Below are 27375 nucleotides of genomic sequence, written 5' to 3' on the forward strand. Positions count from 1 at the left end.
CAATTTGGCTAATATAAGCATCTGCAGGTAGAAGAGAAAACAACAACAACAACAAAAAAGGAAATAGAAAATGGATTGCAATAATGTAACAAATGTTGCTCTTTCTACATATAAAAAAGGATATTGATGCTTATATAAATTTGGGATATTTTGGATTAATAATTCGTGCTCTAGAGGGCATGTTTTTAATATGTCAATGTACACTGTGGATTTTTTAGAGAGGAAAAGTCTATCTAGCATTTTGCAATCTGATGTGGCCACTAAATCTTGTATTTTTTTTTAACAGAACAAAGCAAAATATTCCACAGAGCACAATGTAAGAAATGCTGGTTTAGATATTTCTAACGGCATAGAAAATTTAAAACATTTTAATATTGTCTCATTTTTACAACTTTGATGTTGTCGTGTCTAGTATTTTATGGTTCGACTGTAACTTGATGAAACTTTTAAAATGTGATAAAGCAGCAAAATGTAAAAAAAGGTAGGAAACAAAGCACTTATAATATGATTAATTTTATGTTGCCCAACTTTATTTTTTTCAAACAGTTTTCACAGTTTTTTTTTAAATTTTTATTTATTTATGATAGTCACACAGAGGGAGAGAGAGGCAGAGACACAGGTAGAGGGAGAAGCAGGCTCCATGCACCAGGAGCCCAATGTGGGACTCGATCCCGGGTCTCCAGGATCGCGCCCTGAGCCAAAGGCAGGCACTAAACCGCTGCGCCATCCAGGGATCCCCATGTTGCCCAACTTTAGATAAATTCTATGAGTTCGAATACAAACTTCAGGGGTTCTTTTCCTCCCTGAATTCTTTTTAGTCATATAAAGCATACTGCAAATAAGTCAAGTTAAATTTGGGCAGAGATTCCTATTTGGGCTTTTGTTGCCGAGATAATTTTTATTGTCATCTTCCAAAGAACTCTTTCAAAACACCTTCAGTCTTTTCTACATCATATAATCCTTATCTGTGTTGTAAACAATGAGACTCATAAATAGGTGAAATGATTTTATGAACAGACCACTTTGATACCTCAGTAATCTATTTATTTTGGAATGTGCCAAGATGGTATTGACTTACACTGCATGAGTAATATTCTACAATATATTTTTTAATTTGCTCTTTCATTCACTCACTAGTTAATTCATTTACTCATAATTATTTGGACTTAAGTTTACCATCAATTTGCAGGACCAATGAGGGATAAGGAATTAATTTATTTGGATCTATACTGATTATATATCTTCTTATCAACTAAGAAGTGGACTTAAATGTTTGTAGAGTTTCATTACTACTTTGAAAACTCTAAAGCCAATGAGTATGTGTCTGTGTGTGTAGATGATTGAGTGTTAACAGAGTTTTTGTTTTTGTTTTTAACTTTTTCCCATGATATCTGCTGCTACAAAAACAATATTTTAAACTAAAATGTATAGTTTATTTTGCAGCATATTGCACACAGAGGTGCACTTTGATCTTTGTTACTTATTTGCCTAGAGAAATATGTTTCAAAACAAAAAGTTAATTTCAGAACTAAATGGTTAACCATGGGAAGATAACAATATCTTATTCTTAAAGGTCAAATGATAATTGATACTCACTGTAGTTTGTATCATGCATTTCTTTGTACTTTTGACCTATTTATTAGAACTTTGCCTGAAGTGGTATGCCACACCTGGAGAATTAATCATAAATTAGTAGAAAATTTCTAAATTCCATGGCCAAGTGCAATTCTAGAATATAAGATATATAAAATAAATTTTTTTCTTTAGGAAAAGAAAATAATTAAATTGATCTTTGTTTTGAAACTTTAGTATTTAATCCAGTATTTGAGTCACATAATACCACAATATCATTATCATAAGATTGAGAGGCATATTACTAAAGATTGTTCTACTGATATTTAAACCTTAAGTTAATGATGAAATCAGTGAAGATGGGAATAAAGCAGATATAAAAATATAATAATATTTATTATTTCTATGTGTAAGTTTTAGAAGAAAAATTCAGAAAATTAACTTACCTGAAAAATTACTTAAAATATCAGGTTTCTTAAATGTAGTCATTTCACTAACATGGGTTAATAATACCTTGGTAAACTGTTAAGTATTGAGACATTCAAAAAGTAAGCTGATCAAATCTACATCAAGCATGGCTGCCATCTTGTGGGGACAGGATATAATGTAGTGAGGGGCCAATCTCAAAATAAAGTGCGCCTGTTGGGTTACCTCTCTCCACCTTTGCTTGATTTTAATTAATATTCTACTTAAAATTCCACATCAACACCAGACAGAAGAGATAAGAAATCTAAACTAAAAGAGGTGCCCTGTAATATATAACTAATTTTTGCTCTTAAAAGTTCAGGGTGATATAAGTGATGGGGAATAAAGAGTACACTTAATCATGAAGAGCACTGAGTATTGTGTAGAATTGTCGAATCACTACACTATATTGCACACCTGAACTAATATAAAACTATATGTTAACTATACTGGAATTAAAAATTAAAAACAATAAAAATTTTAATATCATGGCTAGTGTATGGATAGTGGAAAAATTTTGAAATCCAAAGTTTTGACTTAAATTAACTTTAATAATAGAAAAGTTTGGTAAACTTCTAATATTAATGCAAAAAAAAACCCCTTATCAGCAATCTATTTGCAGAATTTGGTTGGGATGTATATCTCGTCGAACAAGAAGAAAACATGATATTGCCCTGACAGGGCAGCCTTCCGGATTTAGGGAAAGTGTTGAAAGAGAGGAAGGGATTAAGAACTTAATGTGGAAAGAAGGAAAGAAGGAAGGAAAGAAGGGAGGAGGGATCACTTGTTATCAAGAATAAGATTTGCACTAGTCTCACAGAAACATAGTTTGACAGAGTAGAAAGTGGTAGGCCACTGCAAGGTTGACCCTTCTCCTCCCCATAAAAAGGAACATGGAATAACCAATGTGAATATGTTACATTAAATATGTGATTTAATGATTTTCTTGAGGCATATTTAAAAGTCAAAAGATGTGTTTTCTAGGTTTGAATCTTTCAACAGTTATCAGTACAATGTCTGTGATTCAACTTTCTGTTCTTTTCTAGAAAATCAAGCATTGAATAAGAAAGGACCTAAAGTCCCATTGAGCTTTGAACTTCTTTGATCTGCTAAGTATAAAAGTTGCCATTTCAGCCGCTCAAACAAAATTTGGTCTTAACTTCTCCAACCGAACGTCTCAATTATAAATTTATAGCCATAATTTGTTTTGCCTGCATATGCAGGTAGTCAGTCATTGCCAGCTCATAGTTTTCCTTTCATATTCATATTAATTAAACTTGCAATATACTTAGAATCATTTGTGTGGCTAATCGTATTTATAATACTGATGATACAATTGTAGCAAATTAGAAAACAAAGATGAAAATGCATTATATTTTTTTCTCTGATATTCTTTTTAAAGCTGTTTTTACCCTAATTTTTAAGTAAGCTGTCCCATAAATTTACAGTTTTATACCAAAACTAAATACATCTCTTGAGTCACTATTACTGAAGTTTTTAAAAACTGACTTATATACGTTGAATTACTACCATTGGGACATTCAGTGAGCACCTTATTTTTAAAGTTTGGACACTGGTATTCTTAGTATTTGTTTAATGTAAAAATGAAAGAATTATATATTATAGGGATTTCCAGTATACTGCTTTCTTTACACACAGTACATAGTACATGATTAAAGGAGCCTGCATATCCCCTCCAAAAATGCAAATTAATGGTCCTCCCAAATTCTGTTCTTCCATAGAAACTAACCATAGTTTTTACATCTTAAAGCTGCTTAGATTATCTATCACTTCTTTAAATTGCGGTAGTTTCTCTTATTTACAGTGGGTGTATTTGAAGCCACAGTGGATGCCTGAAACCATGGCTAGTACTGAACCTTATATATCCTAGGTTTATTGCTATACATGCATACCTATGATAAAGCTTAGTTGATAAATTAGGCACAGTGCGAGATTAGCAACAGGAATAATAAAATAGAACTAATATAACAAACTACTGTAATGAAAGGTATATGAATAGGGTCTCTCCCTCTCTCTCTCAAAATACCTTATTGTACTGTACTCACCCTTTTACTAATGATGACATAGTGTGATAAGATGCCTCTGTGATGAGAGGAGGTGACGTGAATGACATTAACATTGTGACAAAGCATAAGGCTGCCGTTGATCTTTTGATGTTACAAAAGGATGATCATAAGCTTCTAGACCATGATTACTGTGGGTAATTGAAACTGTGAAAAGTAAAACTATGGATAAGGGGGTATTATCATATAACACAACTCATGCCTGAACTGAATCAACAGTCTCCACATACAGTAAATTCATGACTCATGGTTCTTTTACATTTTTATTCCAAAAATTAATCATTGGGATAACATTTTCATGATTGGAAGCTTTTTTTCACACGCACAAAAATACTTTAGAATGCCAAAGTTTTGAATTTCAGTGCATCAAGCCAGATGTATCAGCCATTTCCATATGGTAATACTTGAATTAAAGCTAAGTAGCCTTAATTAGACTAATAGATAGCCTTCATAAAAAGCTTATATGGAAGTGCAACCACTGAATTTCTTATTTTTTCCCTCTGGAATTTTACATCTAACTTACACATTATAGAACTTTGTATCTGGCTAACTTAAGTAAACTAATTTTGTATCCATTTAATTGTATCACAATATGAAATTTTCTAAATAGGAAATATGATTAATATATAATTTAAAAAATGTGTTTAAACTCATATTTCATACAAAAACCACTAATTAGGACTATTTGGTATAGAAATTATTTCAACAGTTAAAAGATTGATTGATTTCTTAAACTTAAAATCTATAAGCCATTGTTGCTTTATTTCTGCATTAACTTTGTGTTACTTTTAGAAAGCTACATCTCATGGTACTATCATCTCTTCTGAATGTCAAGAATGTGCATTTTGATGCCTTTATGGTTTTTGTGATGTGTCATGCAGACTCTTGTAAATGTTTGAATATTGTAACAGTAGTTCTGAAGTATGGCTACACATTACAGTCCCACTCAGAAAGTTTAAAACACATTGGTTAGATGCCAAACCCCAGAGATTTTGATTCGATTAGCCTGAAGTGACATTTTTGAAAAGCTTTCCAGGTTATTCCAAAATGAAGCTACCTCTGAGAATCAATAAATGGGAGGATTTGGGAAATAATGAAAATGTTTTGCTCATAATACCCTTGAACAGATTTCCAAGATAGAAGATGATATGAATTGACTATATTTAGCTGTCTCCATGAATGGCATTTATTAAGCCAGGACTGAGCCAGCTAATGTTTTGAATGTTTTGAAGTCCCTCCTAGTTCTCTGAATCTAACATTTTATAGTGTTCTTTCCACGTTAATGGTTATTTCACAATTTTTTTCTTCATAGAGCACATAGTGACTCATCAGATTTTTAAACACCCTTGTGCATAATATAATAGAAGCAAGCTACGGAGAGGTACATCCACCATTCTTTAAAAAAAAAATTCATTATCTGTAACAACAAAATATGATCCATGAAATCACAACAGAACTCTGTAAGAAGTAAAATGACATCAATAACATTAATATAATCAAATTGAGTACATTTATACTAATGGGAAAAATAAAAGAATGATCAAAATTGAGACAAATTAATCAGTGATGGCTTCTTGGAAGCACTGATTTATGCCAGATTCAGAAGGAAATGATGAAATCCAAGTCAACAAAGGGGCTCTATGTAAAATGCTGCAGTGAACAAAACATGAATAAACTATGGTCCTCACTCTCCCGGCATGGACCATCAAATTCAGAAGTAGTCCCATCTAACTCTATTATAAAGGCAGTGTGTGCTATGAGAACACAGAAGAAGGATGGATTTATTCCATATTAAAGGACTAGACATTATTTCATGGGCAAAATTGGAACTAAGCCTTGAAGAGGCGGAAGAAAAAGTGGTTGGGAGGAGGGATAGATACCTTCCAACAGAATTATTGACTTAGGTAACAAGATGGTATCACATTTTCTGGAATGTACAGGGAAAAAAAGTACCCAAGATGAATGCAAGAAGGCATTTCACAGAAGTGAGAATGTACGACTATGTTTGGAGACATACTAGCCCAATATACCAGGCTAGAAAGAATCAAGTAAGAAGAAAAGAGGTTTACCAAATATGTAGGTAAGGGAGGGCTCTGAAAGGTTGTTTAAAGAATTTGACATCCACACATCTCAAATAGCAACTTTTCCAAAGGAGTCCAATTATCATTGAAATAACGTCAGGCCTGTTAATATCTGGCCTCAACTAGTTATTTGGTTGTGTAAAGAAACCTCCAGTCTGAAGTGGGGTTAGACTGGGTATCAGATGATCATTATAAGATAGGAAGTCACTCACAATGGTCAGGACTATATTTCAAGGAATGAGCGTGCCCAAATCCTTTCATTCTGGGACTGGGAGGCTGTCATTCAATACTTTTTCAGCTCTTTTCATGGAGAAGCAATCGTCTTCCTCATTCTGAATTTATATACATAGGTCCTTTGTCAATGTACTACTCAATGTAATACTTGGATCAAATGTTTCACTGAAGCCTGTATTTTACTTAATTACTACATTTTTAAAAATTTCAAGTTCTTCATCCGTTATCCTGATTGCCTAAAAATACTCTGGAGAGAGAGAGAGAGAGAGAGAGAGAGAGAGAGAGAAAAAATCACCGTATAAAAAATAATTAGCACGTCCTCTCCTTTTTATAACTTTATAATTGAAATCTCATTAAGAGCTTTCTAGGTCTCTTTTTCCCTTAGTGACCAGGTGTCCCTAATTTGTTTTTATCCACTGTGACTAATTCCAGGCAAAGGCTAGAAAAAAAGTCTAATACCTGTTGGAGAACAGCACTAGCAAGGTTAAATAAGTGGGGTGGCCTTTTCAGGTTGCCTTCAACCTCCTAAAAAACCAAACCAAACCAAACCAAACCAAACCAACCCAGAAAGCTTCAACGCGTTCTTCTCTTGGAGTCCTGCCTTTTCCTCGGTCCCAGCCGGAGATTCCAAGGGAAACGAGAGCACTGTTTTGTTGCTCCCTTGGATTGCAGATAGGGGGAGGAGGTGGTTATTAGAGAGGAGCTCTTCCTCTGCCGGTTCCCCCGTCTCCGCCTGACAGCACCGCTCCCCGGCGGGCTCGCTCCTTCTCCTAGGTGATCCATTTCTAAGCAACGTGGGGCTAGCGCTGAAGCTGCCAGGCTCGCTCCCCGCTCGCTTCCTGCATCCCGCCGGGCCAAGCGCTCCACCAGCCTCCCGCGGCCCGCAGGCTCTGGCTCCTCCGCCGCCCGGCCCCGCTGCTCGCGCCCGGCGCAACTCCCCCGCCGCCGCGCCCCAGCGAACCGGCTCCCCGGGCCCGCCTCGCCGAGCTCCGCTCCCCGCCTCGCGCAGAACAGGCATTTTCTCTGCATTACTATCTGCATTACCTTGAAGTTCACTTTTACTACCCCTCTCGGAGAGGGCTTTGCTCCCTTCCCTGTTGGAATCTGGCTGCTCCGCCTGGAATCTCCTAATCTTTCCTTTCCACTTAGATTTTATTTTGGCAGCGAGGACAAGTGATTCTCTGCGGGCCGTTGGGGCGGGGGCGGGGGGCGCTTTTTTTTTTTTTTTGGTTGGGGGAGGAGGAGGGGAACATCCGGCGTGGTGGTGGTGGTGGCGGGGGGAGGTGGTCTGTTGGAAGTTGCGGCGGAGCTGGGACTGGAGACCCGCGGCCCCGGCGCAGCGATGGGGATGGTCTGAGCTCCAGCCTCTGCCCCTGCCCGAGAGCAGCCGAGGCTGGTTGCATTTTTTTTTTTTTTTTTTTTTTTTTAAAAGCCAAACTGCAAACAACTCTGGCGATGCCAAAATTCCCCTCCAAGTGACACGGCTTTGCGAAGGAGGTTTCCTCAGGCTGGGCTCTCTTACTCGCTCTGCCATCATCAGCGACGATTAAAGGCTTTGCTCTTGGCGATAGGAATTTTGAAAAAAAAAAAAAAAAAAAAGAAAAAGAAAGAAGAAAGAAAAAATAGAAAAAGCTGCTCTAAAGTCTATCGTGACCTCAAACTCTTCGGGCTGTTTTTTTTTTTTTTTTTTAATATATATATATTGAAAGAGAAACCATCCTAAAAGAGATTCAGCGTACGAGGAGATGGAAGTTTTCCCCTTGCTCTTGGTTTTGTCCATCTGGTGGTCTCGAACCTGGGACTCGGCGAATGCGGATTCAATTATTCACATCGGTAAGAGAGGGCAGGTGTTGCCTGTGGGTACTTTGAACGTTTGGGTGCGCGAGGGCTTCCCTTTGCCTCCCCCCTCCGCCCTCCTTGTGGCTTATTGGCGCCGGCTTCGGTTTATTGCCCCTTCTCGCTAACCTCCCCTCGCACTTGTCCAGTTTTCTGGCAGGATGTGGGTGCTCGAACCTTGACTTGGGCCGTTGTTTCGCGGTGAACCGTGCCGTGAACTGGGTGCTTGGGGGGGTCTCGAGTCTACCCCCCCCCCCCCATTGTGCGTGTGCGCCGGGCAAGTGGAAAGGAGTTTAATCGACTCTACCTTCCATATGCTTTCCCGGATGTGCATTTGCTCTATTAAAAAAAAAATATAAATATAAATATATATCTATAGATCTTTAGGGGAAAGAAGAGGTGTCACCTGTGAGGCAGAAACTGGGGTGAGAGGTGGGGGGAGCTGCTTTCGGATCGAACAGGTGGTTTCGCAACGTGAGCGGGCTGCGTTCAGCCGCAGCGCGGTGCGATGGAGACGGGGAGCCGGCGGCGCCCCCAGCCCGCCGTTCCCCTCCGGGTCCTCCCGGCTTTGCGGTACTCGCGAAGGGGGCGGCAGGGGCTGGCGGCGGGGCGGCCGAGGACGGGGAGCCGCGCGCCTCGCGGCTTCGCACACTCGCCCCCCGGCCTGGCTCGGCGGCGACGCTGGCCCCCGGGCGCACGGGAAGCGCGGGGCGCGCTCGTGGGCCGCGCTCGTGGGCCGCCCTGCAGACCCCTGCCTCGCCGCCGAGTCGCCGCGCAGGGCCGGGAGCACGGGCGCTGGGGCTGCGGCCGCGCGGCCTCACTGCACGGAGGGCGCCGAGCCGGCTCGGGGATGCTCGTGGCCCCACCTATTGGCAACCAGACGGGCCGGGACTGGCCGCGGCGGGCGCGGGCGGGGGCGCGGGCGGGGGCGCGGGCGGCCGGGGGCCGCGCGTCATTATCATGCACAGCGCTCGCGGCTTCGGGCTCCAGCTCTCCGCACTCGCTAATCCGTGAGAGCCGAGTGCAGACGGGCTCCCGCAGCCTTTCCTGCGTTAATGCGACGATTTCCTTTTCGGAAATTCGCGTCCGCGGGCCAGCGAGGTTCATTTGCTGGGATGAAGAGAGACCCCGCTCCTGGGGGACTGTTCTGGGCACGGGGCTCGTCCACAAGGCTGGGTGGTCTCCACATTGAAGCGACAGATGGGTCTCAGCATCTCCTTTCGGCCCCCTGCCCCTCCCCTGCTCAACACACACGGACACACACGTGCACATGCACACACACGCGCACGCACACACACACACACACACACACACGCCACAGAGTCCTGGAAGGGAACCTGGGAACCTGCTTCAGGTGGCTCTTGTGCCCGTACGAGCGCGGGGGTGGGGGTGGGGGGTCCTTCTGCCCGGTGTGTGCCTCCGGGGCGCCCAGCCCCTCAGCTCCAGGGGACTCCTTCTGGGTCTCAGGCTGTCTTTGTAAACACGTCTGCCACTCTCTGTCATTTATCTCAACAGACCCATACATGTCTCTGCGTAAGGGGGGGTGAGGTCAGGATTCACAAGACCTTGAGCTTAGGCATTAAGTAAATGAGGCACCAGACAGCTTTTAGGTGCTAGATCACGTCTTGCCTGGGGGCTAACCGGGCCTGTGGGCTTAGAACTTTTCAGGGAGGAATTCATGGTCTGATCCAGGGGTTCCGTAACGTTCTGATAGAATTCAGAAAGGAACTGTGCTCCTCTTAAAGAAATGACATGCATGTATGTCCAGTGGTAAAGGACTGGAGCAGGATGAGGACATATATGACCACGGTAGCTTTACGTTCATTTTATGATTAGGGGTTTCTTCATGCCTTACGCTCTTCATCGCTCAGGAGAAAAGGCTTGTGGATAAATGCTTATTTTATTGTTTATTCTGCGGTGTGCAGGATAAATATATTATTTGCAAACACCTACAGCGCTTTGCTGTCCTTTACCAGATGACTACTGTTTTACCATGCAGTCTGATCATCTGTTTCTACATAGAACACAACTGTTGTATTTTTTTCCTTTGCGCTCTGTTGTCTGTCAGTATGACATGGCTTACTTATTTATAACCAGACCAAAAAAAAAAAAAAAAAAAGGTAACAGTGTACAAATTACATATTTCTTTGGAAAACTAGTTGTATGCATGAGCTGTGTATATCCTATTAAAAGGAATACTTATCAGGCAATTTGACTTGAATGCGATTAGCACATTAGGCAAGAGGATGAGCTTGTTTTATAGGCTACCTCATATTACCATAAAGCTAGCAAATTGATAAATGTTTCAAATGCTTCATATCTTTTATGACACTCTGATAAATATTACTTCCCAAATTAAAAAAAAAATAAGAAAAAAAAGAATGACCAAGACTGATTTGTGTGCAGGTCAGAGGTTAAAAGCCCCTTCTGCTTCCACTTCTGTACCAGCCAAAGTATAATAAATTAAAAACTAAATGCCCATATTAAAGTTTTAAACCATCAGTTAATATTCATTGGATCAGTTTACCAGGTTGATTAGCAAAAGAGAATTATCTTTAGGAGGTGATTGCCTTCATTTAAATAATTAATGGGAGAAATATGCTTATGGCAAATGTATTATGTCAGGATTTAAGGGATGGATGTGATGAAACTGAAGGCAAAGTGAATATTTCAACTCTAAGGTTATAAGGAGATATGCAGAAATGAAAGGTTTTTCTAGCCTCATGTAGTGTGTTGTTCAAGTAGAAAGTAGCTGCAATATGTAGTTCTGGCAAGCTAGAAAGATAAAAAAGACATTGTTCTAATAGGTTCTTTAAATATTGAACCCTTTCGGTGTTGAACAGAATTATATATAGGAAAACTCCATCCTTCTCTCTCTTTTTTATTTCATGCAGGTAGTTTTTAAAAGTCAATTACATATTTTAAACTCTAATATATTTTATTAAACACATGAGTTCACTACCATGATGAAATATATCATAATAGTTAAACTCCAGTGATGGAAGTGGCAGTGTATTTATTTCAGTAAAAAATGCGCTAATATCATACATAATTACTTTGAGTTTCTGTTAAATCATATTTCAAGATACTTGGTAATTACATACATTTGTTTAAAGCACATTCACAAACATAGTATTTAGAAGTGAATCACCTCGATTGTGATAGTCTTTGCCCCCCAAAAGAAAGGTCTTTTGATGTATAAAATCTATAATTTTGAATTATGCTTTTACTTTGAGCCTGTGCATTGATTGAGTAATTTCATCAGACCCACATTACTTGATTGCTTAGAAGTTTCCTAATGATCTGCATGCTGTAGGAAGAACCAAAAAATCGTGAGTGGAATGGCAATGATACTGTGTTTTATGAGGCTATTCAAAAGTCGCTCTGATTTATGTAGCTAGAAAGCTCGAAAAGTCTTTGAGATTAGCCACGCTGACTGCTATTTTCTTCATACATCAGTCGTTCCACACTCTTTACTCCCTAAACACAACAGGAGTGCAGAGCACTGCTTTAATTAAGCAGGGATTAGGTGGCATTTCCAGTCAACTGCACAGTTTGTGTTTTGCTTCAAATCTAATATGGAGGATCTCATGTTTTAACAGTTTAATGTATGCTCATTTCTTTATCTGGTTCCTGTGCTCACAGAACTGATTGAAATGAGCTATCCTCAATTATGGATCTCTACAAGGATATGCTCAAACTGTAGTTAGTCCTATATGACAAAAATCACTCGCAGAGTTTTGTTGTTAGCAGTCATAGTACAATGCCTCATGCCAACAGGGAATAGAAACAAACATTTATTTATGTTTTTCTCATAAGCACATGATACTTTATCCTCTGAGATCATAATCATTAACTATGATATGTTTCAGAAGCCTAAAACAATGCACGGAATATTTTCATCACTAGAAAGTGCAAATTAAAGTACAAAACTGGTGGGTGAATAAAATGTCACCTTGTTAAAAACAATAATAGATGGCAGGTTTGAAGCAACATTTTTCATGATTTCTGCACTGAGAAATATGGAATGTAAAAGTATTTCCAGAAGATGTACTGTGTCTTCTACCAACATGTTTCTTTTTCAGCCCTTCTCATTAATAGCCCCCAGGGGTCATCAAGAACTCCTTGCACCGAATAAGATATCTCAATGATCGAAATTATCCCTTTATTATTTGCAGTGGTTGTTTGCTCCCTGTGTTATGGATAACGTAGAGTGTGAACTTTTAGAGTGTATGAACAATAGTTTATGAATTTAAAGTAAGGGTATACTTTACTGTTCTTTTCTGTATCCTTAATACAGTTATTTGAGGCATAATTCAGATGTGCATTAAGTTAGACAGTGTTATTAATCAACAGTATCAACTATGACATGACTAATAAGCCATTACACTAAGGACCTTTGCTTTCTACTCCAAGTGAAGTGTACACCCAATAAATATCTCCTAAATTGTAATTCAAATACGAATAAAAATTGAAGTTACTAACTTTCAACTTTTTAAACAGTAAAAATTTTAATTTTATCTCAAAAGATATTGTAATTTTAAAACCACGCTTTCTAATCTGGAAGTTTTCTTCCCCCATTCCTTCACTTGCCTATGTTATTTTACTCTTAAAAAGTAAAGTATTTGGTATTGCTTTTGGATTTTCATGATATTTCAGATTATAGACAGCATATTGGTGAGTAGCAATACTTACACAGTTTTACTGCAAATATAATGCTTATTAGAAAATACGTTTATGGCTATAAAGATAGCTTTGCCATTAGGTGTCACTGCATTCTGAGCTGTTCCTTTGTAGTCCTACTTGAAAACCACATGAGATACGTATTTTTTAATTCTCAGAAAAAATGTCATTCAATGAGGTCTATGATGCTGTAAGATACAGTGGTTTTTATTTTCAAAAAAGAATAGGAAATATTATCCCTGTCTTTTATTTTTATAAAAATTTAGTTCTAGGATGTGACAACATCCTCTATTCTCCAGGTAGATTAGATTGCTAGACTGAATGGTGTAAATTTGTCACAAATTTAAAATACAACAGAAATATATTCTATAATACTTATTCTCTCCATAAAAATCTAAGACACCAAAAATGATACAAATTTGCTTATTATTGCTGCTATAAGCAAATTAGTGGATGGAGCTTGTTAAGCAATTTCTTAACTGTGGTAGTTCTGTTTATTCATGGAACTTTTGGGGTGCCAAACTAAATGATGTTTATAACAACACGAAACACACAGAGCTATGAAATAACATACACATAAGCACAAATACAGATGTATTTTAAAACAATGTTACCCATTGAGTTTTGTGCGTGATCATATATGTTTTCAGATAATTTTGGCTTGATAAATAATAAGTTTTATGTAGTGTAACAATGTCTTCCAAACATATACCACTACCACCACTACCAGTCCCATTGGGCTTGTGTGGTAATTTATACTTTTATAACCAGTATCTGTGGTCACTTAGTAAATTTTGTGTTTATTTAATTTTTTTGAAGAGGTAAAATCTTCCTTCTTGCATGTTCCATTACAAGACTAATGGAGAATGAAACTTAGTTCAACTTTAATCTGATGAATTCGTTTTAATATCAGCAAAATCACATAGAGAATGTAGTTCTAGGTTAAATGAATGAATACTTCATCATATTATTTTAGACCTTGTCTTGCACCAATATTAATTATAGTAAATTAGTTCAAATAATGTATTAATGGGGATGACCGGAATTGCTCAGTGGGGAGCATCTGCCTTCAGCTCAGGGAGTGATCCTTATCTGGGGATTGAGTCCCACATTGGGCCGCCTGCAAAGAGACTGCTTCTCTCTGCCTATGTCTCTGTCGCTCTCTCTGTGTCCCTCAAGAATAAATAAATAAAATTTAAAAAACCCCAAAACAGTGTAATTAAGAATTTAGAGGACAAATAAGCAATCAGATGGATATCTAAAGGATAAGGGAAAATACTAAAGTAATTCTGGGATTGATTATTATGTGGATTCAAGTCATTTACATTAGTGAGTTTTAGCATTTGGGTATGGACACAAATTTCAAATGACTGTGAATTACATGGTTGGGGGGATGTTAGGACATAGTAAAAAATGTTCTGGATTTGAATTTCAAGGGTTTGGGACAAAGTACAAATTTTATCAATGGCTAATTGAGCAAAAATGAAAGTTATCCCTTTAAAAAATATATTTATTTATTTTAGAGAGAGAGTGCTCAAGTGTGTGCAAATGGAGGGAGAGCAGAAGGAGAGGGAGAGCAATCCTCCAGCATACTCCCCACTGAGTGTGGATACCCATAGGGGGCTCAATCCTGGGACCCTGAGATCATGAACTGAGCTGACATCAAGAGATGCTCTCTTAACCAACTGAACCTAGAAGCCCTAGGAAGTTACTTTCTTTACTCTTCATTTACTATCAATGCTAAAACAAAATTTAGACTAATTTTCATTTAACCTCTAAAATTATGTGAACTAAAATGAAAACACATTCCTATATTTGAGGAATTGGAAGAAGATATACAATCAAGTGTGGTTCATATATCTATATCTAATAGCTAGGTTCAGAGTGAATTTAAAAGAAGAAAATACCAGAGGAAATAAATGGAGCATACAATCTTAATCACTCAAATTGAAATTTTTGGGGATATGAACAGGAATTATACATAATATATGTTTATCAGATATTCTAGATAACTCCAATGTCAGATTGAGAGAACTGGATTTGTTTTTTGTTTTAGATTTCGTTTTTGTTTTGTGTAGTGTTGGGGCTAAGGTGTTCCGTTCAGAGCTACTCTTATACCACAATGCTAATGCTTATTAAGGTTGATGGAGGAATGAGTAGTCTTCTGTTCTAACCTGCATAGACTACAATAGCCTTTAGAATTTATAAACTCAAAGCACACTAGTAATATAAACATATGTCCAATATCACTCAATGATACAGAGTATAAAGGAAATAGCCAGTGTTTCTTCAGTGTTCTTCGTAATTTTGGATTCCTGCTCCAGGTGCTCTGGCTTTAACTCTACTGTTGTCAAGTGGTTATTAGTGTGAAGCTGAGGCTGGGTGATCCACTGAAAGCTTCCTTGAGTGAATAGAGGGAAGGCCAGAGCAAGCACAAGAAGCTTAGTATAAGGCCTGCCTGTGTGTGTTAAGAAATTTTAGATCTCTGTAGTTAAGTTTCTTATTAACAAATACTTTCGCTCAAAAAAAATTTAAGTAATTAATTATATTAAAATAGGAATTCTGGGGCATCTGTGTGGCTCGTGGTTGAGTGTCTGCCTTTGGCTCAGGTCATGATCCCCAGGGTCCTGGAATGGAGTCCTGCATCAGGCACCCCACAGGAGCCTGCTTCCCCTTCTGCCTATGTCTCTGTGTCTCTCATGAATAAATAAATAAATAACAATCTTAAAAAAATAGCAGTTCTTACACTTTTTCCTTTATCCCTAAATAATTCAAAGTACTATTTTAAAAATAAGTTATTTTATTGGCTTACACCTGAGTTTTAGGTGGTAACCTTATATGAGACGTTTGCTTCATTGTCAAAATCATTATAATTCTAGAAGTTAATAATCCTGAAACTACGTGGCAAGGTAGGAATTACTAACAACATGTATGTATGCTAATTGGGAAAATGTTTTTCCATTCAGTAAATGTTTATTCTGAATTTACTCTCTATGACATACTGTTTTTAGGCTCTGGAGTTAAGATATTGAACAAGTAAACTATGTCTCTTACTCTGTAAGTTAAGGAACTTACATTCTCAATGGGGGAGGCAAAAACAAGATAAACTAGAATCTATATGTTTTAATGGTAAATTGTGTGAACAAAAATGAAAGAATGGCAGTTGAAGAAAGTATGACATTTTGAATAGGGTAGTTTGGTAAGTCCTCTCTGAGGAAATCACTGCAGCAGAGACTGGACTCAAAGACAGGATTATCTGATATCAGAAGGCAGGGCACAGCAGAGATAAAGGCCATGAAACAAGACAGTAAGGAAACATTTGTTTAAGGAACATCTTGAAAGTCAGTATGGAGCAAATATGCAGTTTACTACTGAGCAAAGTAGGAAGTGGAAGGAAATTAGGTCTGAGAGGTAACTAGGGAGGATCTTGTAGGGACATTATAGGTCATGGTAAAGTATTTAGATCTTCCAGGCATATAGGGAGCCTACTGGAGGATTGAGATAAAAAAATGCAATATGAAATGGTTTTTATTTTAGTAAGATAATCTTCTCTGGGTGGACCGGTTGGAGTACAAATATGAAAATTAGTTTGAGGATAGTGAATTGGACTAAGCTGGTCGCTGAAGGAGATGAGTAGTTAGTTGTCAGACTGGATATATTTTGAAAATAGGAGGAATAGAATTTTCTGATGGGTTGCTTGGCTAGAAGAAATCCAGAGGGAGTAAAGAGGCTTACAACATACTTTACTTGAAAAAGTGGGTAAAATATGTTACTATTAACCAAAATTTGGAACATGGGACAATGAGGAAGTTTTAGATAGAAATAAAAATTTGTGTTTGTTAAATTTGGTGTCCCTTTAAACATCAAATTTCAGAATTAAGTTGAAATTTAGGGGGGAATTAGGGATTTGAGCTGTATATTTGGAATTCATCATTTTAGATATGGTCTTTAAATAAATGGGAGAGGTAGCTCACTTAAGGGATAATTGTATAGAGAGAATGCCAAGACTGCCATTGGACATTCTAAAATGTTGAAGTTAGGGAAACTAAGAGGATCCAGGAAAAGAGAAAGATGAGTGGCCTGTGAGAAAGAAAACCTGTAAGTGTGTGATGTTCTGGAAGCTAAGTGAGAAAAGCATTTCAAGGAGGAAATGAAAAACTCTGTCAAATTCTGTAAATGAAAATTGAGACATGACTATTGGTTTTGGAAATGTTTAGGATAGACCTGAGTTTGATAAAGTACTGTCAGTGGACTGAGAATGACTACTGATTGGGGAGGATTTGAATATATTTTTTTTAAAAAGTTTATTGATTTATTCATGAGAGACACAGAAGGAGAGAGGCAGAGACTTAGGCGGGGGGAGAAGCAGGCTCCATTTAGGGAGCCCGATGTGGGACTCGATCCCGGAACTCCAGGATCATGCCCTAAGCCAAGGGCAGTCGCTCAACAGCTGAGCCACCCAGGCATCCCGAGGATTTGAATATTTAATAGAACTTGAGGACCGCTCAGTTTTTCTGTGAGGGAGAACAAGGGAGTGCTGGGTGTGGGACTATGAGGTAAAAGGTGGGCTTTGTTTTTAAAGGTGGGGGGGGGTTGGGATAGGTATGGTAAATTTTTAAGTTTCAAGTATGAGAACATTTTCAGTTACAGAATTTAAAATAAAATTTCATTTTTTATTCACACCTATTTGATTTGATTCCTGAGTTTGGATAGTGAGTGTTTGAATAGCACTATTTTTTGTTTGTTTGCTTGTCCTTGTTGTTGCTTTTTGTTTTGTTTTGTAATCTTGGACCATGTGAAACTGGACCAGTGCCGGTGGATTAGAGTTTAGACACTCTCTCTGAAATAGACTCTATTATTTTTTCTACATTTGTACTTCATTTAATTTCCCAGATTAGCATTAAAATTTATGTAAAAATTTTTACCTGAAATTATGAGTGGATTATACCTTGAGGAGCATTGGCATACCTTAATAAATGGATTCAACATTTAGTATGTTAATAATATATTAATTTTAAGAACACATATTCCTGTATGATAACTGGTATTAAAATAGTATAAAATCCTCTTGTTACAGTTATGTTTCCGTTGATAGTGGGTTTCCTCTAAGTAAATTCTACTATATATTTGGTTTACTTAAATCATTTTAGGACAATTTTTAAAAAATACAGTTTTTTCATAAGGCAATTCATATCATTGCCACATAGAAATTTAACAGATGAAAGAGATTCATATGATATTAATTTTCAGTGACACCTTTAAATATTTCCTTTTATGGAACTTTCACTTCTATTTGTGCCATACTATAGCTGACAGATCTTTAGTCATAGGTGACAATGAGGAAAGAAAATGTTCTAAATATTCTAACCTCAGAATTCAGCCTTCTGAAAATGAACCTTAGTTCTTTCACTGGTCTCCTGTTAATACACACATAAGTTATGTACATTTCATTGATCTGCCGCTAAAATTAGAATATTTTTATAAAAATAAGAATGCCAGTAGTAGGTGAATTATATTTGTGTTCTTTCTCATTTCCAGTTCTATCTCCTCTATAAAAATATTTTGTCTTATTGAGAGAATGCAATATGAATGTCACATATTATTTCTGATTGGTTACATCTATTAATTGATGTATAAACATGGAATACATGAACAGTGAGGAGATAGAAGTCCCATGGTTTGGGCACAGCAACGGCTGATTAATAAAAAGCTAGCTGAGTATGGCTAGAGCCAAGAACATAATTAATATATAACATCAAAAGTTATTTTAAACTTGCTAGTTCATAACTTCCTGGGGTAGTGAAATACAGTCATTTGAAGGAAATGTTTAGCAGGTTTAAATACAAATTTAAGTTTAACGGCCACCTAAAATTGATGGAGTGCTTAGGGTACTTAACCTTGAAATCATTACAATGACATGCCTCACAAGGAGCACCTTTTAGATTGGCTTAGTATTTTAAAAACCGAAGGCCAAGTAATATCTTAGGAGTTAAAGTGGGACAAGAGAGTCAGTTCTTTTGTTCTGTTGCATGTAGCTTAAACGGGATTAAAAATTTTGAAGACTGATTCTTTCTTCAGATAATCTCCACAATCTGACGACAGAGAAAATTGTTGGTAGTATAGTGGTAATTATGATCATGCTCTTCAGTGTCCAATTTCTTGTATGTGGCTTTTATAATTGGTGATAACAGAAAACTAGTGAATTTTTTTTTTTTTTTACAAACGCCAACAACTCTTACAGAGCCCAAAGGAGGCTTGATTTTTTTAATGAAAACGATTGTAAATTTCTTATTAACAAAAACATTGAAAATTTTTTAACACATCACTAGTGTGGTGGTGAGTCAAACACAGACTTGGGAGGAATTACTTTTCTGTTTCCTGGTGGTGTAGACAGGGTATCTTTTGGATATTTTTTATAATTCATTATTATCAAGCTGCAGAATTTTATCTGTCATTGTAGAGAAATTGTGTATATCATTATATTCATATATCATTTGCGGAAAATATACTTTCAGGTTTTTTTTTTAAGATTATTTATTTATTCATAGAGACAGAGAGAGAGAGAGAGAGAGAGAGAGAGAGTAGCAGAGACACAGGCAGAGGGAGAAGCAGGCTCCACGCAGGGAGCCCGACGTGGGACTCTATCCTGGGTCTCCAGGATCACGCCCTGGGCTGAAGGCGGCTCTAAAGCGCTGCGCCACCAGGGCTGCCCCAGGTTTTTTTTTTTTTTTTTTTTTTTAAGATTTTATTTATTCATGAGAGACACCGAGAGAGAGGCAGAGACATAGGCAAGGGCGAAACAGGTTCCCTGTGTGGAGCCCGATGGAGAACTTGATTCCGGGACCCTGGGATCACACCCTGAGCTGAAGGTAGACAGTCAACCACTGAGCCACCCAGGAGTCCCTACTTTTAGGTTTATATGAAAACCGTAACATGTGACTTTTTTTTTTTTTCTTTTGATTCAGCAAATACTTATTAAGTATGTACTCAGGTGATTACGGAGCTATTCACTTAAGACATGTTTCTCATCCTTTATTTTTATTTATTTATTTATTTATTTATTTATTTATTTATTTATTTGTAAAGGATCTAATTTATTTATTCATCACACACACACACAGAGGCAGAGACACAGGCAGAGAAGCAGGCCCCACGCAGGGAGCCGGACTTGGGACTCCGTCCCGGGTCCCCAGGATCACTCCCGGGGCTGAAGGCGGCACTAAACCGCCGCTGAGCCACCTGGGCTGCTCATTTCCCATCCTTTAAAAACATTTTTAAATATATCTGCCTTCTGAGATCATATTGTGTTATCAGAAAGCAGAAGTAGAGTAATTCAGGACTCATAATTGTCTGACTATATTCTGCTGGGGCATGGGAGATTGTGATAATTCAAAATGCCATCTTTATGGTCCCCTTAAAGTGCCATAAAACAAATATATATTTCAGGTAAAATATAGTATTTTTATAGAGAGATTACCACTTATAGAAGGTCTTAATTTATAACAGAACTTTGAGTCAGTTTCCTAATGTTTGCTCATTCACCGTGGTATACCTATAGACTACACAGTCAGTACGGTCATGCCCTAGCAAGTAGTAAGGGAAAGTCTCTATCATGTTCCTTTTTTCCCTCTTATTCTTTTCTTTCTGTCTTCTGTAGACCTGAGCTATGCTTTAAGGTCAAGTAAAGGAGGAGGTAGCTTTAAGATCCAGTTATTCTGTAATTAATAAAAATAATGAGTTCCTTTTTAAATTTAATGGGACATATCAGATCATTCTATTAAGCATGGTTTCTAGGGTATGGAGAAATTAAATTACATTTTCTTTTTTTCTTTAGTTTAGAACCTACAACTATATTACTATTTCATGTTACTAATCTGTACTTTCTTCTGGATGTATAAAACAATGGAAATGACAGTTTTATACCCTAGTAAACAAAGGGGGAAATTACCTCAAAGGAAAAGTAAAATTAGTTACTTTTACAATTGGAAATAAGTACCGTTGGGGAAACATTTTTATACCGACTTTTAATTATGTAAGTGTAATTGAGACTAGGACAAACATCAAAAATTGAAAATAAAGGATAGTTCAAAAACTAACTGACCAATACTTATATCTTTCTCTTCAAGAGTCCCTGTTGTGGTTGATAAATAGTTAATAAATAGCAAAACTAGCTGCTCTGATTTTTTTCTTTTTCTTTTTCCTGTCTACCCTTCAGTGGCAATGCTAATGAGCAGTGAAATGGCCAAAAGCAAAGAAGAAGGAGCAAAGGGTTTTAGATAATCTATAAACTGGAAAATCAGCTCCTGAATGCTCATATGCACAGGCTTGCTGAGAAGAAATAGTTTATTTTCTGAAAGTATTGCCCAGATACTGAAGATAGAACTTGCTCTTGGCTGCTGGGCTTGTAAGAGGAGTAATGGTTCCAGGTGACTAAAGAGGAATACTCTGAATAAAACAGGCTAGGGGCAGAATGAAGAATATTTTTGAGAAAAGACTATCCTTCAGGGGAGATGCTGCTGACTGCCAGGACCTCTGTGATTATCTTAGTTCCATATATCGTATATATGGTGATTTTTTAAAAAAGAAAATCTGTGGATTTCCTCTTAAATACTTCAGGAGATTATGTATAAAAGGTGTTGGATTGACGTTCCTATCAACACATATTGTGTACTGAGCACCTGCATTGTGTATTCCCAGTTGGCTTCTGGCTATTGCAATATCGTATACAATAAGGAAAAATTTGAATAGGGCACTTTTAAAAAGAAACTGTGAAGCGTATTGCAATGGTAAATACAGAAGTCTGGTTAGTGGTTAATTGAGGTGAAGAGTGGGAAGGAGGGAATGTGATGTGAGCAAGGAGCGGTGCATGGTTTCAACACTATTGAACATGTCTTATAAAGCTGAGTGTTACACAAATGTTGATTTCATATATATATTCATATATATTCATATGTATATGTAAGTAATATGTGTATTATACATAAGTTATATTTGTAAGTACTGATGTGTCTGCTGTTGTGTCTGCTCACTGAGAAATCCACGGGTTCAGTTCAGTTCTACCATGGTTAGAGGATGACGTTTGCCTTGAGACCGCATTCACCATATAGTGTGGCTCAGTTCCTAACTCTCTTTGGAGAGGATGAGAATACTTAAAATATACCATAATCATTAAATGGTAAATCAGAGAATAATTGAGAAGTTTGTGTTCAAGCCTGGCACTCTCTGTGATAGATTCCACAAGCAAGTCACTTTCTCGATCATTGAGTACCTTTTCTTTGTTTCCCTTTTAGTTTGTACAGGGAGTATCCTAAAGTATTCAACTGAGAGAGGAGAGGGGAAGCAATGTACAGAGAGAAAACGAGGTTAATGCAATGAGACATAGCTTGTAATATTTCATGCTTTCAATATTTAATAGTACATATTCAAAAATATATAATACTTTGTGATTGATAGTACACTAGCATTAGCACCTTGTGTCTCACCTGGGGTAAGAAAGTATGAACAATTCTTTTATAAAGTGTCCTTAGAAATACTACTAAGAAGAGAATTTTTTCTTGATCTTACTTAGATGTTATTCTGTTTATGGTAACTGATAAGGAAGCTAATTAATATTTTAATATTAACTATCCTTAACCCCAAATACAAACTGAGATTTATAAACTGCAGTGATAAGCAGATAAAGAGCTTCTTATAGCCACTTGAACTTCATGATGTGGCCCTTGATTGAATTTCCAGTAAAATATTTTAATCCATATAAATCAGAAGAAATGAGGAAATGAGGAAAACTCTTCCACAAAACAACCTTGAAGGCAGAGGCAGAGGAGGGGTTATTTTTTTCTAGTCTAATTGTGATATAATTGACACATAACATTGTATAAGTTTAAGGTATGATCTGATACATTTATATATTGCAAAATGATAAACACCAAGTAGCATTAGCTAATACTTCCATGGCATCACATAATTACAATTTCTTTTTGTGGTGAGAACATTTAATATCTACTTTCTTATCAGCTTTCAAGTATATAAAACTGTATTATTAGCTATAATGACCATGCTGTACTTTAGATCCCCAGAATTTGATATCCTTATAATTGGATATCCTTATAATCCTTATAATCCAATATCTCCCCATTTCTTACACCCCTACCCCTGATTACCACCACTCTACTCTGTTTGTCTGGGTTTAGCTTTTTAAGATTCCACATATAAGTGATATCCTGCATATTTGTCCTTTTCTGTCTGACATATTTCATTTAACATACTCCTCTCAAGGTGATTCAAGTTGTTGCAAATGACAGGATTTCCTTTTTTCTAAATAATATTCTATTCTCTCGCTTTCTATATATATATAATATATATGTAATATATGTATATCACATGTATCAATTTTGTCATCAGCTTTCTATTCTTCAGTAAAGTGTATTATAAGTACTTTCTTCCCTCCCAAAAAATTCTTGCAATTCAAATATTCTCATTTTGAATGGAAAAAAATGTGGCCAGTATAAGTTATCCTATTTTATAAATTGACCCTCATGGAAAAAAGAAGTTTGGTCACCATTATCATGAAAAAACAGTATCTGGCATGGATACATGGTGGCCAAAGTCAGAGTTATGAAATATTATGGCAAAAGAGGGAAAAGGCAAGTAATTTAGAAGAAACATAAATTACATTGAGGGATATGGCAAGACAGGAGACTGACTAGAAGTTAGGAAGGTCCTTGTGAGATCTATGGAAATTCTTTAAATAATTTAGGCTAAGAAATGCCTAACTTTGTGTTAGAAGATCTATTGTGGCATATGGTAGATGGAAACCAGTTAGAAGATCTTGGCAGTACTCTAGGTGTGTGTTGTTGAAGGAAGGTACCAAATAGTGAGTGGCAAATGGTATGGAGAGGAGAATTTATGTAGGAGAGATGCTAAGGAGCTTGCATCTGTTAGTGTGGTCATTCTTCAGAAGTGGGAGTAAAAGAAAGTATAACACCATTCCTGAGTACTATCTTGAGTGAGCAGATGCAGATGTTATTCACCAACATAGGAAACAGAGAACAGAGAAACCAAGGTCAGTTTGAATTCAGTATTATTTTAGCATGACTGCGAAGTATCACATCCCAGATAGCAGCTTTCCAATAATTCCTCTTCCTGGCTCAGATGAAGAAAAGAAAGGTCATTCTTCATAGAAATCAACCCTATTTTGATCTAAAAAAGGAAACTGTTTTTCTGGTCATTCTTTCCTAACTTTTTTTTTCAGATCCATTGCCTAATACTGTAGTTTCTTATTTAAAATGTGATCCATTTAAAATAGTGTTGAACTACTTATATTCTGAAAATAGTGGCTTTATAACACCAAGAGCCTTATGATTTTTAATTAGTGTGTGTGCTTATTTATAATTTCAGAAATATTAATTCTAAATATTATTGGTCTTTTAAAGTATATATTTTCATTCTCATTTCTTAATATGAATATATTGTTTTTTAGATTTAATTATTTTAGAGAGAGAGCATGCACGTATGGAGGGAGGGGCAGAGGGAGAGGGAGAGAGAATCTCAGGCTGACTCCCTGCTGAGTGGGGAGCCTGATGCAGGGCTCCATCCCAGGACGTGAGATTGTGCCTGAGCCGAAATCAAGAGTCAGAGGCTTCATGGACATAGCCACCCAAGTGCCCCTTAATATGAGTATGCTTTTAAAAATCAAAGTCTAGAGTTAATACTAAGAGACTAGTCCTGTTAATTTATATAACTATTTTTATTCAAATTATTTTATTTGTTTATGTGTAGAATCTAGTGATTTATCAATTACATACAATGATTGGTACTTATCACAAAAAGTGACCTTCTTAGTACCCCTCACCTGTTTATCACCCACCTGTATACCTCTCCTCTAGTAACCATCAGTTTGTTCTCTATAATGCAGAGTCTGTTTCCTGGTTTGCCTCTCTTTTCCCCCCACTACGTTCATTTGCTTTGTTTCTTAAATTCCATATATGAGTGAAATCATATGGTAATTGACTTTCTCTGACTTATTTCACTTAGCATAATCCTCTCTAGCTCCATCCATATCTTTGCAAATGGCAAGATTTCATGCTTTATATGGCTGAGTAATATTCCATTGTATGTGTGTATATGTACACAGTGCTTCTTCTTTATACATTCATTAGTTGATGGACATTTGGGCTCTTTCCATAATTTGGCTATTGTTGATAATGATGCTATAAACATTTGTATCCTTTCAAAATAGTATTTTTGTATTCTTTGAGTAAATGCATAATAGTGCAATTGCTGGGTCATAGGGTGGTTCTATTTTTGACTTTTTGAGGAACCTCCATTCTGTTTCCCAGGTGGCTGCACAGTTTGCATTCCCACGGATAGTGTAAAGGGTTCCCCTTTTTTCACATCCTTGTCAACCCCTGTTGTTTCCTATGTTGTTAATTTTGTCCATTCTGACTGGTGTGCAAAATAATTTTAAAATTGAATGATCTTTGACAGAATCTTAGGTTATCAGAGGTAAAATAAAATTATGATAATTTTAATTTCTTATACATGATTGCTTTTCTAATTTCATATTATAAGTAGAATTCCCTTATGTAAATAAATAGAAGGGTAAAACATGAAAGGGTAAAAATACTTCCATAGAATTTTGGATTCTTTAGTGACATGTTATCTGTAACATAATTAGCTGAAGGAAAGGAACACTGTGCTTTTAGGATGGCAGAAGCAAAGCCAAAATGGGATACAGGTCCCATTTAGGATATACTAATGGGATCTTTTAGGGATTTCAAGCCTCATTCTTTTAGTGTCTCAGAAAACTCTGCTTAATAGTTAAGGATTTGTGTTCTCAGATAAGAAATATTTGCAAACACTGCTCTGGAGTCAGAATACGAAAGCAGCGGCAGTGTGTTTGCATGTATGTGTGAAAACACTGGTTGAACTGAGGAATGGAAGGAAGTGGATCCAAATAAACTAGTGTTCTTTCTGCCTTTATGTGACTTTGTTTGGAGTTTAGCCTTTCAGCCTGTTTTTATAATACATAGTGTGAAGGCTTAATCCGATAAAGACAATTTAGGAATGAAACTGTTAGAACTTAACTTTGCCATCTCACTATTTTTTATTCTTACTAAGTTGATCACTTGAAAGAGAGCCAAAATGAAAAATTGAGTGCTCAGTTGGGGAGGAGGGATTCTAGCATCTCTCAATCTTGTTCTTAGGCTCTCTAATTGGATTTAGAGTAGATTAAGAGATTAGACATTAAGAGTGAGTGAGGGAGAACCTGAGTGATTTGAATCAGTCACAGCCTGGGATGATTGATAATTTTTGCATCTTCAGTGGTCAGAGAAACATATACTTCCCTAAACAGAAGCACTGGATTTGATGTCCCAGTTATATATTAAAATCTTGCCTTGGTCACTTTGCTTACTTCATAGCTGTGAACTCTGGATAAGTAATGAAACTTTGAAAATCTCAAGTTTACCTGTTCCTGCTTCCTGTCCACCTCATTTGTTATAAGGACAAACTTAATAACATTTGAAATATGGACTTGAAGGTTCTAGAAATTGTCAATATTCATATTTCAGGAGATTGAACTTGCAATTTAAAAACACTGCCCATCATGGCTTTTGGTCTGGGTTGTGCATTAGAAAGTGGTTGCCATACCTGAGATCAGATAGGGTTCCCTGTTTATTCTCTGTTCTTGAAACATTAATTCAGATCTACAGCTATGGCTTTTTTACAGCATATAAATCAAAATTGAAAGCCATTATTAACGTAACTCATTTTTTTAAAGATTTGATTTATTTATTCATGAGAGACACACAGAGAGAGGCAGAGACATAGAGGAGACGCAGGCTCCTCGCAGGGAGCCTGATACGAGACTTGATCCTCAGACCCTCGGGATCATGCCCTGAGCCAAAGGCAGATGCGCAACCGCTGAGCTACCTAGGTGTCCCAACGTAACTGAATTTGAGGTTAACTATTTCTTCAGGGATAATATTTCACTCTAAATTTATGTGAAATAGATGGCTAAAATTTTATTTTTCACCAATACTGATATTTACCAATGCCTTTTGACCATACCCTTTAATTTAAAGTAGAGTGATCTTATGATTTAACTTCTAGACCAGGACTCTTGAGAGTAGAAATGGCAGTATTAAGATTTGGGTTGGGGCAAAAGGGACAAACTAGGCCCAGTGAGAGGCAAACCAGGACAAGGCAGCACTCTTCTTTCAAAGTCCTACCTGCAGGCCTGTAATTAGTTTGCAGTTTGGCCCAGCCTCAAAGCACCCCTAGGCATATTCTCTTCAATAGGCAATAATTCTGTTTTAGCAACAAGTCTAACCTTCCTCTTATCTAGGTCTTTTTTGATGATTAAAGAAATAGACTTAGGTTTTGTTTCATTTTATTTTTAATTACTTAGACCACTTTTC

The 27375-nt window shown here is 37.1% G+C and overlaps 1 protein-coding gene across 3 annotated transcripts in view; it reads left to right on the forward strand.

The window, feature by feature from the left end:
• Nucleotides 1-7692: 7692 nt before the first annotated feature.
• GRID2 (glutamate ionotropic receptor delta type subunit 2) overlaps nt 7693-27375 on the forward strand; it is a 1467015-nt gene continuing 1447332 nt past the window's right edge. For all 3 annotated transcript variants that reach the window (XM_025424636.3, XM_025424645.3, XM_025424626.3), the window contains exon 1: nt 7693-8269. In XM_025424636.3, coding sequence (XP_025280421.1) covers nt 8182-8269 — 88 coding nt within the window. In that variant the 5' untranslated portion in view covers nt 7693-8181. The remainder of the gene's footprint in view (nt 8270-27375) is intronic.

Source organism: Canis lupus, chromosome 32 (genome assembly GCF_003254725.2).
Source record: "Canis lupus dingo isolate Sandy chromosome 32, ASM325472v2, whole genome shotgun sequence".
NCBI lineage: Eukaryota > Metazoa > Chordata > Mammalia > Carnivora > Canidae > Canis > Canis lupus.